This window comes from Nerophis ophidion, linkage group LG05, assembly GCF_033978795.1.
Source record: "Nerophis ophidion isolate RoL-2023_Sa linkage group LG05, RoL_Noph_v1.0, whole genome shotgun sequence".
Lineage (NCBI taxonomy): Eukaryota > Metazoa > Chordata > Actinopteri > Syngnathiformes > Syngnathidae > Nerophis > Nerophis ophidion.
The window spans coordinates 37540103-37558729 of NC_084615.1; the positions used below are offsets into that span (position 1 = coordinate 37540103).

At 41.8% G+C, this 18627-nt stretch overlaps 1 protein-coding gene across 1 annotated transcript in view; it reads left to right on the plus strand.

Moving 5' to 3' along the window:
- Nucleotides 1-2535: 2535 nt before the first annotated feature.
- The window catches only part of snap91b (synaptosome associated protein 91b), a 57171-nt gene continuing 41079 nt past the window's right edge, over nucleotides 2536-18627 (plus strand). Inside the window, exons 1-2 of the mRNA XM_061900774.1 lie at nucleotides 2536-3011; nucleotides 3132-3343. Of these exons, the coding sequence (XP_061756758.1) occupies nucleotides 3214-3343 (130 nt within the window). The 5' untranslated portion in view covers nucleotides 2536-3011; nucleotides 3132-3213. The remainder of the gene's footprint in view (nucleotides 3012-3131; nucleotides 3344-18627) is intronic.

An 18627-nucleotide genomic window follows, 5' to 3' on the forward strand; every position in this document is an offset into this window, starting at 1 on the left:
CCATCCTTTGTAACTGAGCTACTGTGTGGAACAATTTTCCTTGTGGATCAATAAAGTTTGTCTAAGTCTGATATTTGTTTTGTACCTACAATAGCTTTATTATGTCAGTAATGTAAGTCAGTGTTTTGGAATGTGACTAATAAAGTCTCAGTTCATATCCAGAACACTGTCACGTAACACACAGTAGCTAAGCTTAAAGTTAGATGGCAACAATGTCACTGGTAGACATGAATACAGTACGATAGTATTAGTTTATTAAGGATCCCTATTAGTCTACACCGCAGTGGAGACTATTCTTCCTGGGGTCCAGGCAAAAAACATCACACAACCACAGAACAAACGATTAAAATGCAGTACAACATGATCCAATAATAAATTGTCATAATACAAAAATAGCAACAACAAAGAACCAAAAAATACTAATAAATGTTGTTACATAATAATTTTCATACCAAAGATAAAAATAGCAATATAAAAATAGATATACTGTATACATTTTTGCAAAAATAAAACAAAGAACCAATGGCCTAAAATATACACATTAGTATTTGATCGACAATAGCAATGTTCACTCTTATTTGTGAAAAGTAATGCTGTGAGCCCTATTTTTCAGCACAGTGCTCTGGCATTTTGTTCTTTATGCTGCTCTGTGTGGAGTTTGCATGTTCTCCCCGTGAATGCGTGGGTTCCCTCCGGGTACTCCGGCTTCCTCCCACTTCCAAAGACATGCACCTGGGGATAGGTTGATTGGCAACACTAAATTGGCCCTAGTGTGTGAATGTGAGTGTGAATGTTGTCTGTCTATCTGTGTTGGCCCTGCGATGAGGTGGCGACTTGTCCAGGGTGTACCCCGCCTTCCGCCCGATTGTAGCTGAGATAGGCGCCAGCGCCCCCCGCGACCCCGAAAGGGAATAAGCGGTAGGAAATCGATGGATGGATGGATGGATGCTGCTCAAAATTAAAAGACTACAGTTGGTACAAAATGCGGCTGCTAGACTTTTGACAAGAACAAGAAAGTTTGATCATATTACGCCTATACTGGCTCACCTGCACTGGCTTCCTGTGCACTTAAGATGTGACTTGAAGGTTTTACTACTTACGTATAAAATACTACACGGTCAAGCTCCAGCCTATCTTGCCGATTGTATTGTACCATATGTCCCGGCAAGAAATCTGCGTTCAAAGGACTCCGGCTTATTAGTGATTCCCACAGCTCCATAAAAGTCTGCGGGCTATAGAGCGTTTTCTTTTCGGGCTCCAGTACTCTGGAATGCCCTCCCGGTAACAGTTCGAGATGCTACCTCAGTAGAAGCATTTAAGTCTCATCTTTAAACTTATTTGTATACTCTAGCCTTTAAATAGACCCCCTTTTTTAGACCAGTTGATCTGCCGTTTCTTTTCTTTTTTCTCCTATGTCCCCCCCTCCCTTGTGGAGGGGGTCCGGTCTGGTGGCCATGGATGAAGTACTGGCTGTCCAAAACTGGGACCCAGGATGGACCGCTCGTCCAGAGTCGGGACCCAAGATGAACCGCTCGCCTATGGGGACATCTCTGCGCTGTTGATCCGCCTCCGCTTGGGATGGTTCCCTGCTGGCTCCACTTTGGATGGGACTCTCGCTACTATATTGGATCCACTTTGGACTTGATTTTCACGGTTACGTTAGATCCACTATGGATTTGACTTTTACAATATCATGTTAGATCCGCTCAACATCCATTGCTTTCGGTCCCCTAAGGGGGTGGGGGGGGGGTGGGGGGGGGGTGTTGCCCAAAAATGTTGTCCTCTCCAAGGTTTCTCATAGTCATCACGGTCGACGTCCCACTGGGGTGAGTTTTTCCTTGCCCTTATGTGGGCCCTACCAAGGATGTCGTTGTGGTTTGTGCAGCCCTTGGAGGCACTTGTGATTTAGGGCTATATAAATAAACATTGATTGATTGATTGATTGATTGAAAATAGGAGTAGACCCCGACTTAAACAAGTTGAAAAACTTATTCGAGTGTTACCTTTTAGAGGTCAATTGCACGGAATATGTACTGAACTGTGAAATCTACTAATAAAAGTTTCAATCAATCAAAGAAGTTGACCGGTTCAAGATGGCGGCCGAATTTCCTGCACCCCAGCAGCCAACGCGGCATCTATCCCTGACAAGGGGAAGGCGGTGTCTACGTGTTAATATCTATGCGGGTACGTCATGTGACGTAATGACGCTAGGCAACGTGACAATCAGGCCCGCAAAGCTTCGCTATATTGTGCGAGAAATACACTTCTATAGAAATGCAAAGCGACATTATATGACACTATTAAGTATTGAAATTACTAAAACTCTAATTAAAAAACTAAGGGGATGGTTTGTAGACACATTTGTAGCGTACTGTGTAAAGCAAAATTGGGTCATATTATATCTCACTCTAGTTGGGCTTTGAAAATACATCATGTTCAGGTTTAACGCAGCCATGTTGGCTATTAACCCTTTATAGCCGGCAATAACTGCTCCCTCCCGTGTCTATTTCCCTTTAAGAGACGAGGGCTGGTCTGTGTGTGTCACCCACCCGTGTCCAAGCATCCACTGGGGGAGGAGAGCCTCCGTGTCCATACAGCTAAAGGGCGAATAAATAAAGGAAATAGCGTAAGAAAGGAGAACGGGGATCCTGTCTCCTCCTCGACTCCTTACACTGCGCACACCTTTTGCGCATTCGATGCACATTTTCCTTTCGCCGCAGAACCAAGGGGTTAAATAAAAAAAAACTGTTTTTTTTTTTTGTTTATAATTGATGATTTATTTCCCCTCCTCTTTTTGATGACGCCGGAAGAGGAATCGTCTACAAGTGCCATCGGAACGTGATATCGGAGCTACTACCTATGGAGTGTTAAGCGGAACGGTTATTTTGTTTTCGCACATTTGGGGGCTTAATATAAGCTGCGGGGCTTCCATCGCCGGTGGGCTGTTACGTAACGGAGTGCTTTTTAGCTGTCCGAGGTGCTGAAAAGCGGGCCAGCCGTGAGCATTTCACGTAAGTCCAACCACAAAAAAAACAAAAAAAAACAGATAAGTAACACACAAAAAAACCCTAATTTTATATCAGCACGACGCTCTATTCGAACGCATATTTCCCGTGCCTTTTTCTGTGCAGGCACGAAGAAGGTCAAAGGCCTGTTTGCTGCAGAGCCACCTGGGCGATTACAGATTGATTGTCTCTCCCACCGAGGGTCCAAATGTCTGGGCAGACGCTAACGGACCGCATCGCCGCGGCCCAGTACCAGCTAACGGGCTCAGACATGGCCCGGGCTGTGTGCAAAGCCACCACTCATGAAGTGATGGCGCCTAAGAAGAAGCACCTGGACTGTAAGTCAAGCACAACGTGCTGTGGAACGATCTTGCTTAAATGGCTGCAGCGTGCATGCTCGATAATGGTGCAATTCATGCAGGGGTGTCCAAAGTGTATGCTTGGAGCCATTTGCAGCACACTGTAGACATGTATCAAAGAAACATGTCAAAATTAAATGCTGGAATGTTGAGACATGTTAATTTTTTTTGTAGTTACCACCTGTATCCCGAATTGATGTAACCGTGGCAATACTACAGGCCAAGCCACAAAAAAACTCTTGATTCATCATTATCCCTTGCAACAAAATGTCTCAGCCGTGAGTCAGGGCGGGCTGGCTGTTAGCATGTAGCACTTGCACTGCAACAGACCTGCCAATAAATATAAATACGATAATAGAGACACAATACCTGAGTGCAGGGGTCAAGAACCTTTTTGGCTGAGAGCCAAAAAGCCAAATATTTTAAAATGTATTTCCGTAGAAGCCATATTATTTTTTTTTAAACACTGAACACAACTCAATGCCTGTATTTTTACGTAAGAACAACATTTCTAGACTATAATAGGTCTCGTATTCTTTGTAATAACATTGTTATCTAATCACCTGTCGCTCTGTTATAAGCAGCAGCCAGTAGGAGAGACGGGGTTGGAGCTGGAGCCAAAGCGCAAGAGAGAACAAAGGAGAAAAAGTCAATTGCTGGAAAGCAACTGAGATACTTATTGAAAAATTAAACAATATTGTAACCCTGAAACAGGCTGTCATGTCGGTGCTTGGTGGTCTGAAGAACCCCCAGGAGGGCAAGCCCCACACTAACCAATAATAAATAAATTACTTCTCACCATTAACGCAACTTCTTGAACATAAAAAAGCATGACAATGTTTTATATTTTGAACGTTATTTTAAACACTGTGATTACAAGTGGAATTATTCATTACTCTTTGTATTAAGCAATGTCAGCTCCGTTTTATCCGAGAGCCAGATGCAGTCATCAAAAGAGCCACATATGGCTCGCGAGCCATAGGTTCCCTACCCCTGCCTGAGTCCGATCGTCTAATGTTGTTTTTCGCGATTAACACAATGCAACTTTCCATGAGGTCATTTCAAATTGCGTCAATTTAGGTCTAAATTTGCACAATTATTTAAAAAGAATGTGCTGCAAACTAGCCATCATCTAGCTCGCTGCTTCTGGCGGTGTTGTATTTGTGTTTTATATTGCAGCACGGTGGGAACTGGGGTTAGTACGTGCACCTCACAATACGGAGGTCCTGGGTTCGATCCTGGGTTCGGGCTGATTGGCAACGCTAAATTGGCCCTAGTGTAAGTTTGAATGTTGTCTGTCTATCTGTGTTGGCCCGGTGATGAGGTGGCGACTTGTCCAGGGTGTACTCCGCCTTTCACCCAAGTGCAGCTGGGATAAGCTCCAGCATCCCCCACGACCCTGTAAGGCAGTGTTTTTCAACCTTTTTTGATCCAAGGCACATTTTTTGCGTTGAAAAAATCCGGAGGAACACCACAAGCAGAAATCATTAAATAACAAATCTTAGTTGACAGTAAAACGTTGTTGTCGCAATTGTTGGATACGACTTTAAACCAGCAGTTTCATGTCTTCCTTTGAGCGATATTTCCCGTATTTACTAAGTTTTAGCAATCAAGAATATTTCAGTCGTATTTATCCTTCTTTGTGGGGACATTGTTGATTGTCATGTCATGTTCGGATGTACATTGTGGACGCCGCCTTTGCTCCACAGTAAGTCTTTGCTGTCGTCCAGCATTCAATTTTTGTTTACTTCGTAGCCAGTTCAGTTTTTGTTTCGTTCTGCATAGCCTTCCCTAAGCTTCAATGCTTTTTCTTAAGGGGCACTCGTATTTTGTTTATTTTTGGTGTAAGCATTAAACACCTTATTACCTGCACACTGCCTCCCGTTGTTCCCTACATCTACAAAGCAATTAGCTACCGGCTGCCACTTACTGATATGGAAGAGTATTACACGGTCACTGCCGAGCTCTCGACAGCACGACACTCAACAACAACACATCATTTGCAGACTATAATTACTGGTTTGCAAAAAACATTTTTAACCCAAGTAGGTGAAAATACATAATTTTTCACGGCACACCAGACTGTATCTCACAGCACACTAGTGTGCCGCGGCACAGTGGTTTTAGACAACACCGACACTCAACAACAACATATCATTTGCAGACTACAATTACTGGTTTGCAAAAAAATTTTTTTTACCCCAAAAGGGTGTAATTAGATGATCTCCCACGGCACACCAGATCGTATCTCACGGCACAGTAGTGTGCCGCAGCACACTGGTTGGAGAACACTGCTGTAAGGGACAAGCGGCAGAAAATGAATGGATGGTCTACCTTTTGCATGTACCCGTGCAATGTTTAAGAGTGTTAAAAACATATATCAGTATGACAGTGGTTAACTTATTCATACACCTTGATGTTTAATGAGTTATATAGAGTTAGAATGCCTGTAGCTATGTTTTTATATTCTGGACATGTTGACACTGGAACCGATTATTACAATTTTTTATGATCTTTAATGATCTCCTCGTTTTAATTTCCCCCATGTAGTTTGACATGTTAATATTATGATGGGTAACTTATTTATACGCTTCAATGATATGTTCGTTCTTTAAAAAAATCCCCTGAGTTTTTATTGGAAGCTTTGTTTGCCGCTGTAACAGATTACTGCCATTTCCTTGGTTTCGTTTGGTAAAATAGTTTTAGAAATCTGTTCCTAGGAAGTTCCACTGTGAATATTTAAAAAAAAAAATATTTGTGTAATAAAACAACTATGAAGAAAAGGAACCAGAAATGAATTACAGTATTGGAGAGAGTAAAGTAACTGCATGTCAATATAATGTCCATATGAGTGTTTTTGTACATACAGTACAAGCTAAGTGAGAAGTTCCCTTGACAGCTTTAAAACAGCTTAGGCAAACCAGCATGAATCAGTACAGCACTCGCCATAGATATTGACAGAGCTAAAATACACCATGACAGATATATTTTGGTCCATCTATAATGGACGCTTCTTCGTCGTCTTGGACGAAGGCCACATATCTTGTGATCCGCTCCCCTAGTGAATAATTCACTAATCAGCCAATGACTGTCCTGCATTATTTACACAGCAAAAGGCGTCAATGTTAAGAACGCGTTTCTTTGACTTTTTGGAAATAAAGCTAACTGCAATGTGCTGCTGTGCATGTGTTGTATGCATGATTGCTGAAGAGGGGCTCCACAGGCACACCAACTAAAAAAACTTTGTGCTATCATTTCTTGACAATCTTAAACATATTTTCATGCATTTCTGTGTCTAATTCAAGACTGGCTTGTTGCAGTATGTAGGCCACTGGGCTTCTCTTTCTGTGTTTCTAACCTAGATATTTGGGGGAAGGGGGGGCTCACAAGTAACACTCGCCTGGAACTATAATAGATGTCATATTTTACTGTGGATTTTACAGGTAAGCCTGATGTATATCGTAGTTTGATATAAGATGGCATTTTTATGCCATTTTATACCAGTTGTTTTAGCAGTGCATGCGGCCCATAGTGTGCATGTTGGTTGTGCAGTTGCCATGGTAACCACCGACAGTGTCAGGATTTGGCACTAAAATGACGAGAGGGCAAATAACGGGGTATCAGGAATGAATCTTTGACGTTTTTTTACAATGGGAATTTGTATTACTACAGGTTATTTGGGTTGGTAAACTGTATCCTTGTTAACAAAAGCTTTAATTGAAATACACCAATAAATAGCAGCTGGGAATCATGTTGTATTGCTCTCTCTAAGCTTTAAAGCAAGATCCCTAATTAGACGCTGTGGTCAAATGGGCACTGGAGGGCATTCATAGGGAACATGTGGCCGCGCACACACACATAAACACACGCACACGCACACACACACACACGCGCGCGCGCGGGCACACACACACAAGGTCAACTGACTCAACAGGGGCTTTAAATTGATCTGTGGCCATGTAAAAAGTACGCTATGCTGAATTATTGTTCATTTTAAGCGGGGATGCTAAATTATACATATATATATATATATATATATATATATATATATATATATATATATATATATATATATATATATATATGCAAAACCCAAAACCAGTGAAGTTGGCACATTTTGTAATTCGTAAATAAAAACAAAATACAACGATTTGCAAATCCTTTTCAACTAATATTCAATTGAATGGACTGCAAAGGCAAGATGTTTAATGTTCAAACTGACTAACTGAATTTTTTTTGCAAATAATCATTAACTTAGAATTTAATGGCAGCAACACATTGCAAAAAAAGTTGGCACAGGGGCATTTTTACCACTGTGTTACATGGCCTTTCCTTTTAACAACACTCAGTAAAAGTTTGGGAACTGAGGAACTAATTTATGAAGCTTTTCAGGTGGAATATTTTCCCATTCTTGCTTGAAGTACATCTTAAGATGCTCTGTCCTCGAATTTTACGCTTCGTGTGAAAGATGTCTGTCAATCTGTGTTGGCCCTGTGATGAGGTGAACTTGTCCAGGGTGTACGCCACCTTCCGCCTGAATGCAGCTGAGATAGGCTGCAGCGCCCCCCGCAACCCCGAAAGGGACAAGCGGTACAAAATGGATGGATTGATACTGTGCCACACATTTTCAATGGGAGACAGGTCTGGACTACAGGCAGGCCAGTCTAGTACCTGCACCCTTTTACTATGAAGCCACGCTGTTGTAACACGCGGTTTGGTATTTTTTTGCTGAAATAAGCAGGGGCGTCCATGATAACGTTGCTTGGATGGCAACATATGTTGCTCCAAAACCTGTATGTACCATTCAGCATTAAATGGTGCCTTCACAGATGTGTAAGTTATCCATGCCTTGGGCACTAATACACCCCCAGACCATCACAGATGCTGGCTGTTGAACTTTGCGCCTATAACAATCCGTATAGTTATTTTCCTCTTTGTTCTGGAGGCCACATCATCGACAGTTTCCAAAACAATATGAAATGTGGACTCGTCAGACCACAGAACACTTTTCCACTTTGCATCAGTCCATCTTAGATGAGCTCGGGCCCAGCAAAGCCAGGCGGTGTTTCTGGGTGTTGTTGATAAATGGATTTGGCTTTACATAGTAGAGTTTTAACTTGCACTTACAGATGTAGCTACAAACTGCAGTTACTGACAGTGGTTTTCTGAAGTGTTCCTGAGCCCATGTGACGATATCCTTTACACATTGATGTCGCTTTTGATGCAGTACCGCCTGAGGGATTGAAGGTCCGTAATATCATCGCTAAAGTGCAGTGATTTCTCCAGATTCTCTAAACCTTTTGATGATATTACGGACCGTAGATGGTGAAGTCCCTAAATTCCTTGCAATGGCTTGTTGAGAAATGTTGTTCTGAAACTGTTTGACATTTTGCTCACACATTTCTTCACAAAGTAATGACCCTCCTCCCATCTTTGTTTGTGAATGATTGAGCATTTAATTTAAGCTGCTTTTATACCCTATCCTGGCACCCACCTGTTCCCAATTAGCCTGTTCAACTGTGGGATGTTCCAAATAAGTGTTTCATGAGCATTCCTCAACTTTCTCAGTCTTTCTTGCCACGTATGCCAGCTTTTTTGAAACATGTTGCAGGCATCAAATTTCAAATGAGCTAATATTTGCAAAAAATAAAGTTTTCCAACTTAAATGTTAAATATCTTGTGTTTGCAGTAAATTCAATTGAATATAAGTGGAAAAGGATTTGCAAATCATTGTATTCTGTTTTTATTTACGATTTACACAACGTTCCAACTTCACTGGTTTTGGGTTTTCTAAATATAAATATAGGGCTGGGCGATATGGCCTTTTATTAATATCTCAATATTTTTAGGCCATGTCTTGATACACAATATGTATCTCAATATTTTGCCTTAGCCTTGAATGAACACCTGATGCATATAATCGCAGCAATATGATGATTCTATGTGTCTACATTAAAACATTCTTGTTCATATTTCATTAATATATTATTATACACTTTCATGCAGAGAGGGAAATCACAACTAAGTCAATTTACCAAAACTGTATTTATTAAACGGTTATCAAGCAATGGCACAAACATTCATGTCATTTCCAAAACAGAAAGTGCAAGAGTGTCAGAGACATTTTAAAACAAGCTATGAGTGCACTTTTGTGCATGATGTCACTAAGATGACATATCAAAACAACACTAAATTAAAGTGCACTTTTTGTACAGAACGCCACTACAATAGTTTTAAAAAATAAAGTGCACTTTTGTGCATGATGTCACACAATCTATTTCAATAAGTGTCAAATAAAAATGAGCTGCATAATAGGAAATCAAATAGTGTACAATGAATTGATTAACGTGAACAACTTGAAAAATGTATTCGGGTGTTACTATTTAGTGGTCAATTGTACGGAATATGTACTGTACTGTACAATATAATAATAAAAGTTTCAATCAATCGCTATGTGGTAGGTTCCTGCGGACGTTATCTCCTTCTGTTGTTGACTATTTTTTTCATACGGTGTTGATCTGGAAATAGTTGCTTCGGCATTTTGTTGGTGTGGCACCGGCCGGAGATGTTGACATGCAGAGTTTCAAGCACTCCTTATTCTCTAGCGGGTGACTTTTCAAATGATACCACATTAGCAGTGGTGCTACTTTTTGTAGCAATGCTTTTGCCGCATACAGTAATTGTTCAACATATTCCCGATTGAAACCAAACCACCGCCAGACGATGGACCCCGTGGTGTTTTTCTTGGGAATTAATTTTTCCTTCATTTGTTTCCAGATTCGCACCCTCTCTCTCTCGTATTACCACCTGCACCGCACCGTTTGCATTACAGCTAACTTTTCCATGTCACCACCCGTCTGCTACGCGGGAGCGTGTGAGGTTGCACACGTGACGTATGTGACGTATGTAAGAAGGTGCGCTTGTTTTAAATCTCTGTGAGAAGGAGAGACAAGAAAGAGAGGGAAATGCATGTAGTGAAATTCCCGCAGCTAAAAGCAACTGCGTGAGAACGTATGCTCGAATATCACGAAAGTCATTTTCTATGTCGAACAGAGACAAACCCGCAATATATCGGGTATATCGATATATCGCCCAGCCCTATATACATACTGTATACATGCGCGCACACACACACACACACACACACACACACACACACACACACACACACACACACACACACACACACACACACACACACACACACGCACACACACACACACACACACACACACACACACACACACACACACACACACACACACACACACACGCACACACACACACACAAACACACACACACATTCCAAATGTTTCTTGCAAACTATTAACCCAAAAGTCCAATGTCAAATTAAGCGCATTCACACCATTGGTTAAGTGTTTGAGCAGTCTGTAAGGTCATGGTAATATCAGTCCGGACAATATTTTGCTCGCTTCTTTTTGCGATTGTTGTGGCCAAAAATGACTGAATTTGCAACAACTTTTTTATTTTTATTTTTTAAAATAACATTAAATCAATTTGTGATTCTGTGAATTTGTTAGCACATGATTGCAACAACTGCAATGAGGTGGCGACTTGTCCAGGGTGTACTCCGCCTTCCGCCCAATTGTAGCTGAGATAGGCGCCAGCTACAAAAGAGAATAAGCGGTAGAAAATGGATGATTGCAACAAAACTTGGAAAAAAAATAAGAATTTATACTTGTTTTTTACCATGCAGGCTTAAATATAGACACTAGTTGGCTGTAAAAGTACTTACTGTATTTTTTTGAATTGCCGCCGGGCGCTAATTAATTTAAAACCTCTTTTCACTCCTGCGCTTACCAAAGGCATGCGGTAAAAGTAAGCATGCTCTAATTATTTTAAAACCTCTTCTTACTCCGGCACTTACCAAATGTATGCATTAAAAATTTGAGTGTGATGTAAGCTTGGACCTTAAATCCTACCCGAATAGCTCTTAATCTTCTTCCCTTTATGCGATTTCAAATGACCGGTATTGAAACCAGCCTCCTCCATTTTGAAAATGACGACAGGGGAAGTGTCACTCATGACGTCACAAGTTTGACCAGGCGGTAATACTAAGCATGCACTAATTATTTTGGGAAGCGGGTTTGACCTTGCAGTAATTCAAGGCAGGCGCATACTATATGCCCTGCGGCATTTAAAGGAAATACGGTACTCAGGAGTTCATTGTCAAACTACTGTACTGTTTCAATTCATAAGTAATAATACTAATAATACATTATAACTATAGAAAAAACACCACCAAATGTATCATTATCTGCTGTATGCTTTTTTGTGCAAAAGTTGCAGACATCATCTGAGTATGTTTTACGCTTGAAGAGCCTTTGCCCATCTTAAACTTTTATTCCCGCATGTTAAGAGCATTTTTGAAACTGTTGAGAGGGATCTTTTGCGATAATTTTAGTTTGTAAATGATAGACATTGAGAGATTATCATCCCACGTCAACATCTCTATCATTAAAATGCTGCCTCTTTTCTAGGTCATCATTGCAATTGAAATCATGCTCTTAATTTCACATAGTCGGGATGAATAAAGTTTGAATAAATACATGTAAATTAGGAAGTTAGGACGCCAGTGTTTTGCTAAATGTTTATTTCTACATTACCCTGAAGGCTTAGTGCTGTAGAGCAATGGTTCTCAACCTTTTTTCAGTGATGTACCCCCTGTGAAAATGTTTTTGATTCAAGTGCAGCCTAATCAGAGCAAATCATTTTTTGTTGGAAAAAAAGAGATACAAATGTAAAATACAGCACTGTGTCATCAGTTTCTGATTTATTAAATTGTATAACAGTGCAAAATATTGCTCATTTGTAGTGGTTTTTCTTGAATTATTTGGAAAAAAGATATAAAAATATCTGAAAACTTGTTGAAAACTAAACAAGTGATTCAATTATAAATACAGATTTCTACACATAGAAGTAATCATCAACTTAAAGTGCCCTCTTTGGGGATTGTAATAGAGATCCATCTGGATTCATGAACTTAATTCTAAACATTTCCTCACAAAAAAAGAAATCTTCAACATCAATATTTATGGAACATGTCCACAAAAAATCTAGCTGTCAACACTGAATATTTTATTGTTGCATTTTTTTTCACAGTTTATGAACTTACATTCATATTTTTTGAAGTATTATTCAATAAATATACAAAGCCCGTTTCCATATGAGTTGGGAAATTGTGTCATATGTAGATATAAACGGAATACAATGATTTGCCCAAGAGCGAGCTTATGTAGCCGAGGATCGGACCGCCAAGTGTCCTGCCTTCGGCTGCCGCCCAGCTCACATTGCACCCGACCTCTATGGCCCCTGCTATGTGTGGTGAGCCCATTGGAGGGGGGACCCACGTTGCCTCTTCGGGCTGTGCCCGGCCGGGCCCCATGGGTACAGGCCCGGCCACTAGGCGCTCGCCATCGTGCCCCACCTCCGGGCCTGGCTCCAGAGGGGGGCCCCGGTGACCCGCGTCCGGGCGAGAGAAATCTGGATCCTTTGTTTTTACTTTTCATAGAGGTTTTCGAGCTGCTCTTTGTCTGGTCCCTCACCTAGGACCAGTTTGCCTTGGGAGACCCTACCAGGGGGCTTAAAGCCCCCGGACAACATAGCTCCTAGGATAATTGGGACACGCAAACTCCTCTACCACGGTAAGGTGGCAGCTCAGAGAGAGAACTGTGGACCAGCTCTATACTCTCGCCAGGGTTCTTGAGGGTGCATGGGAGTTTGCCCAACCAGTCTACATGTGCTTTGTGGACTTGGAGAAGCCATTCGACCGTGTCCCTCGGGAAGTCCTGTGGGGAGTGCTCAGAGAGTATGGGGTATCGGACTGTCTTATTGTGGCAGTCCGATCCCTGTACGATCAGTGTCAGAGCTTGGTCCGCATTGCTGGCAGTAAGTCGGACACGTTTCCAGTGAGGGTTGGACTCCGCTAAGGCTGCCCTTTGTCACCGATTCTGTTCATAACTTTTATGGACAGAATTTCTAGGCGCAGTCAAGGCATTGAGGGGTTCCGGTTTGGTGGCCGCGGGATTAGGTCTCTGCTTTTTGCAGACGATGTGGTCCTGTTGGCTTCATCTGGCCGGGATCTTCAGCTCTCACTGGATCGGTTCGGTGTGAAGCGGCCGGAATGAGAATCAGCACCTCCAAATCCGAGTCCATGGTTCTCTCCCGGAAAAGGGTGGAGTGCCATCTCCGGGTTGGGGAGGAGACCCTGCCCCAAGTGGAGGAGTTCAAGTACCTAGGAGTCTTGTTCACGAGTGGGGGAAGAGTGGATCGTGAGATCGACAGGCGGATCGGTGCGGCGTCTTCAGTAATGCGGACGTTGTACCGATCCGTTGTGGTGAAGAAGGAGCTGAGCCGGAAGGCAAAGCTCTCAATTTACCGGTCGATCTACGTTCCCATCCTCACCTATGGTCATGAACTTTGGGTCATGACCGAAAGGATAAGATCACGGGTACAAGCGGCCGAAATGAGTTTCCTCCGCCGTGTGGCGGGGCTCTCCCTTAGAGATAGGGTGAGAAGCTCTGTCATCCGGGAGGAACTCAAAGTAAAGCCGCTGCTCCTCCACATCGAGAGGAGCCAGATGAGGTGGTTCGGGCATCTGGTCAGGATGCCACCCGAACGCCTCCCGAGGGAGGTTTTTAGGGCACGTCCAACCGGTAGGAGGCCGCGGGGAAGACCCAGGACACGTTGGGAAGACTATGTCTCCCGGCTGGCCTGGGAACGCCTCGGGATCCCCCGGGAAGAGCTAGACGAAGTGGCTGTGGAGAGGGAAGTCTGGGCTTCCCTGCTTAGGCTGCTGCCCCCGCGACCCAACCTCGGATAAGCGGAAGAAGATGGATGGATGGATGGCAATGATTTGCAAATCCTTTTCAACCCATATTCAGTTGAATGCACTACAAAGACAAGATATTTGATGTTGAAACTCATAAACTTAATTTTTTTTGCAGATAATAATTAACGTAGGATTTCATGGCTGCAACATGTGCCAAAGTAGTTGGGAAAGGGCATGTTCACCACTGTGTTACATCACCTTTTCTTTTAACAACACTTAATAAACGTTTGGGAACTGAGGAAACTAATTGTTAAAGCTTTAAAAGTGGAATTCTTTCTCATTCTTGTTTTATGTAGCGCTTCAGTCGTTCTACAGTCCGGGGTCTCTGCTGTCGTATTTTACGCTTCATAATGCGCCACACATTTTTAATGGGGGACAGGTCTGGACTGCAGGCAGGCCAGGAAAATACCCGCACTCTTTTACTACGAAACCACACTGTTCTAACACGTGGCTTGGTATCATCTTGCTGAAATAATCAGGGACGTCCATGATAACATTGCTTGGATGACAACATATGTTGCTCCAAAACCTGTATGGACCATTCAGCATTAATGGTGCCATTACAGATGTGTAAGTTACCCATGCCTTGGGCACTAATACACCCCCATACCATCACAGATGCTGGCTTTTGAACTTTGCGCCTATAACAATCCGGATGGTTATTTTCCTCTTTGTTCCAGAGGACACCAGGTCCACAGTTTCTAAATATAATTTGAATTATGGACTCGTCAGACCACAGAACACTTTTCCACTTTGCATCAGTCCATCTTAGATGAGCTTGGGCCCAGCGAAGCCAGCGGCGTTCCTTGGTGTTGTTGATAAATGGGTTTTGCTTTGCATAGCAGAGTTTTAACTTGCCCTTACACATGTAGCAACCAACTGTAGTTACTGGCAGTGGTTTTATGAAGTGTTCCTGAGCCCATGTGGTGATATCCTTTACACACTGATGTCGGTTTTTGGTGCAGTACTGCCTGAGGAATTAAAGGTCCGTAATATCATCGCTTACGTGCAGTGATTTCTCCAGATTCTCTTAACCTTTTGATGATTTTACGGACCGTAGATGGTAAAATCCCTAAATTCCTTGCAATAGCTCGTTGAGAGATGTTGTTCTAAAACTGTTCGACAATTTGCTTACAAATTGGTGATCCTCGCCCCATCCCTGTTTGTGAATTACTTAGCATGTCATGGAAGCTGCTTTTATACCCAATCATGGCACCCACCTGTTCCCAATTGGCCTGCACACCTGTGGGATGTTCCAAATAAGTGTTTGATGAGCATTTCTCAACTTTAATAGTATTCATTGCCACCTTTCCCAACTTCTTTGTCATGTGTTGCTGGCATCAAATTCTAAAGTTAATGATTATTTGCAAAAAAAAATGTTTTATCAGTTTGAACATCAAATATGTGTCTTTGTAGCATATTCAACTGAATATGGGTTGAAAATGATTTGCAAATCATTGTATTACATTCATATTTACATCCAACACAATTTCCCAACTCATATGGAAACAGGGTTTGTATTTATAAAGGATTTTTGAATTGTTGCTATTTTTAGAATATTTTTGAAAAATCTCACGTACCTTTTGGCAAACCTTCAAGTACCCCCAGAGATACGTGTACACCCATTTGAGAACCACTGTTGTAGAGAACCAGTAATAGGCCTGAGTCATGCAGGGCGGTAGCACAACAATTGTGCTGTGTAATAAAGGGTTGATATATTGTTAAACATTGCTGTCCCTGCTTCGTCTACACAAGAAAAAATCATAAGTTTTGATTAGACAGTTGACGGGCGCGTTTGAAACACCACTCAGAAACAAAATTCGATTAGGAAAATTACGCAAATTTTGCGGGGAAGTTGCATGGATTAGTAAAAATTGTGGGGATTGGTTGAATTTGCTTGAATTTCCGTGATCGCAAGGACACACATGAACATCTCATTTATTGGTACTTTTTTTGGTCTCTTTTATGCACACAGCCACATTGATTTGCCAAAAAGATCTAATACAAAACTATCAAAAGAGCAATTATTTTTGTTGTTGTGGTTTGTAGCGGTGCAAAACTGCACGGCATTACACTAAAAGCGGTTTTTAATATTTAGCATCTCTCCTATACCCACCAAATTATTAGAAAATACTTCCCATTCAATGCAAGTTGAGAGAAGGTGAATCCAAAAGTGAGGCTTATATTCGTAAAAACACATGTTTTCGATGCAACTCTTGCAATAAACAGTGTGCAGGTAGGTTTACCTAATGACCAGTAAAGCCCACATTTCATCTTAGAGTGCTACCGTAGCCTGTGGATTACCATAAGAGTCTTTATTTAGCTCGGGCAATCCTTATTACACACACACACACACACACACACACACACACACACACACACACACACACACACACACACACACACACACACACACACACACACACACACACACACACGAGGGCGCATTTGGGTGTTCCAACAGGACAATGATCCCAAACACACGTCAAAAGTGGTAAAAGAATGGCTAAACCAGGCTAGAACTAAGGTTTTAGAATGGCCTTCCCAAATTTCTGACTTAAACATGTGGACAATGCTGAAGAAACAAGTCCATGTCAGAAAACCAACACATTTAGCTGAACTGCACCAATTCTGTCAAGAGGAGTGGTCACAAATTAAACCAGAAGCTCGTGGATGGCTACTCAAAGCACCTTATTGCAGTGAAACTTGCCAAGGGACATGTAACCATATATTAACATTGCTGTATGTATATTTTTGACCCAGCATATTTGGCTCAAGACAGCCATGACTTTATGTTCTTTACAAGTGTATGTCAAATTTTGACCCACAACGGTATATTGTATGTAGTGTTAAATGAATGATAACTAGCAGTAGTTGCGAAAAGATAACATTGTGCAGTACAAGGCGTTATAGTGGGTCAAGCATGCTATGGCTGCAAGGGTCAGCCAGATTGCAACACTGATCAAATGTAAACACACACGGTGTATGTGATCAAATAGGAAAAAAAAGCATAATTTTGCCTATTAAAAATGCTGAATGTTTATATGATGTCTTGAAACAGGTGCTGATGATGCCATTAAGGGGGCTGTGCAGTAAGACTGTAGTGATTAGATATAATCTCTTTACAAGACCCCACTTCTACCCCCAATAAACCTCCATGACCAGACTGCTAACCTGTTTTGTTCCTGACATCCTCCCTTCAGCTCACTGCACTCCTCACCCATGTCTACTGTTTAATATCAGTGTCTATTTAAAGCAAAGCCAAGGCCTGCTCAATAGGTCTGCTTCCATTAACGAAGCTGCTTGTCAATATATTTGATGCGCTCCTCTTTCCCTTTGCTTTTTCTAGACATCATTGTCAGAGGACAAGCAGTGCACTAATCTTTACTTGTCATCATTTGCTTCATCTCTCAACAGTCTAATGATACAAACCCTGTTTCCATATGAGTTGGGAAATTGCGTTAGATGTAAATATAAACGGAATACTATGATTTGCATATAATTTTCAACCCATATTCAGTTGAATATGCTACGAAGACAACATATTTGAAGTTAAAACTGATAAACAGGTTTTTTTGCAAATAATCATTGACTTCAGAATTTGATGTCAGTAACACGTGACAAAGAAGTTGGGAAAGGTTTAATAAAGCTGTCACAAGTGGCAAAAAAGACTCAGAAGGTTGAGGAATGCTCATCAAACACTTATTTGGATCAGCCCACAGGTGAACCGGCTTATTGGGAAAAGGTGGGTGCCATGATTGGTTATAAAAGTAGCTTCCATGAAATGCTCAGTCATTCACAAACAAGGATGGGGCGAGGGTCACCACTTTGTGAACAAATGCATAAGCAAATTGTCGAACAGTTTTAGAACAACATTTCTCAACAAGCTATTGCAAGGAATTTAGGGATTTTACCATCTACGGTCTGTAAAATCATCAAAAGGTTCAGAGAATCTGGAGAAATCACTGCACGTAAGCGATGATATTACAGACCTTTGATCCCTCAGGCGGTACTGCATCAAAAACCGACATCAGTGTGTAAAGGATAGCACCACATGGGCTCAGGAACACTTCATAAAACCACTGTCAGTAACTACAGTTGGTCGCTACATCTGTAAGTGCAAGTTAAAACTCTACTATGCAAAGCGGCTCATCTAAGATGGGCCCGAGCTCATCTAAGATGGACTGACGCAAAGTGGAAAAATGTTCTGTGGTCTGATGAGTCCACATTTCAAATTCTATTTGGAAACTGTGGACGTGGTGTCCTCCGGAACAAAGAGGAAAATTACCATCCGGATTGTTATAGGCGCAAAGTTGAAAAGCCAGCATCTGTGATGGTATGGGGGTGTATTAGTGCCCAAGGCATGGGTAACTTACACATCTGTGAAGGCACCATTAATGCTGAATGGTC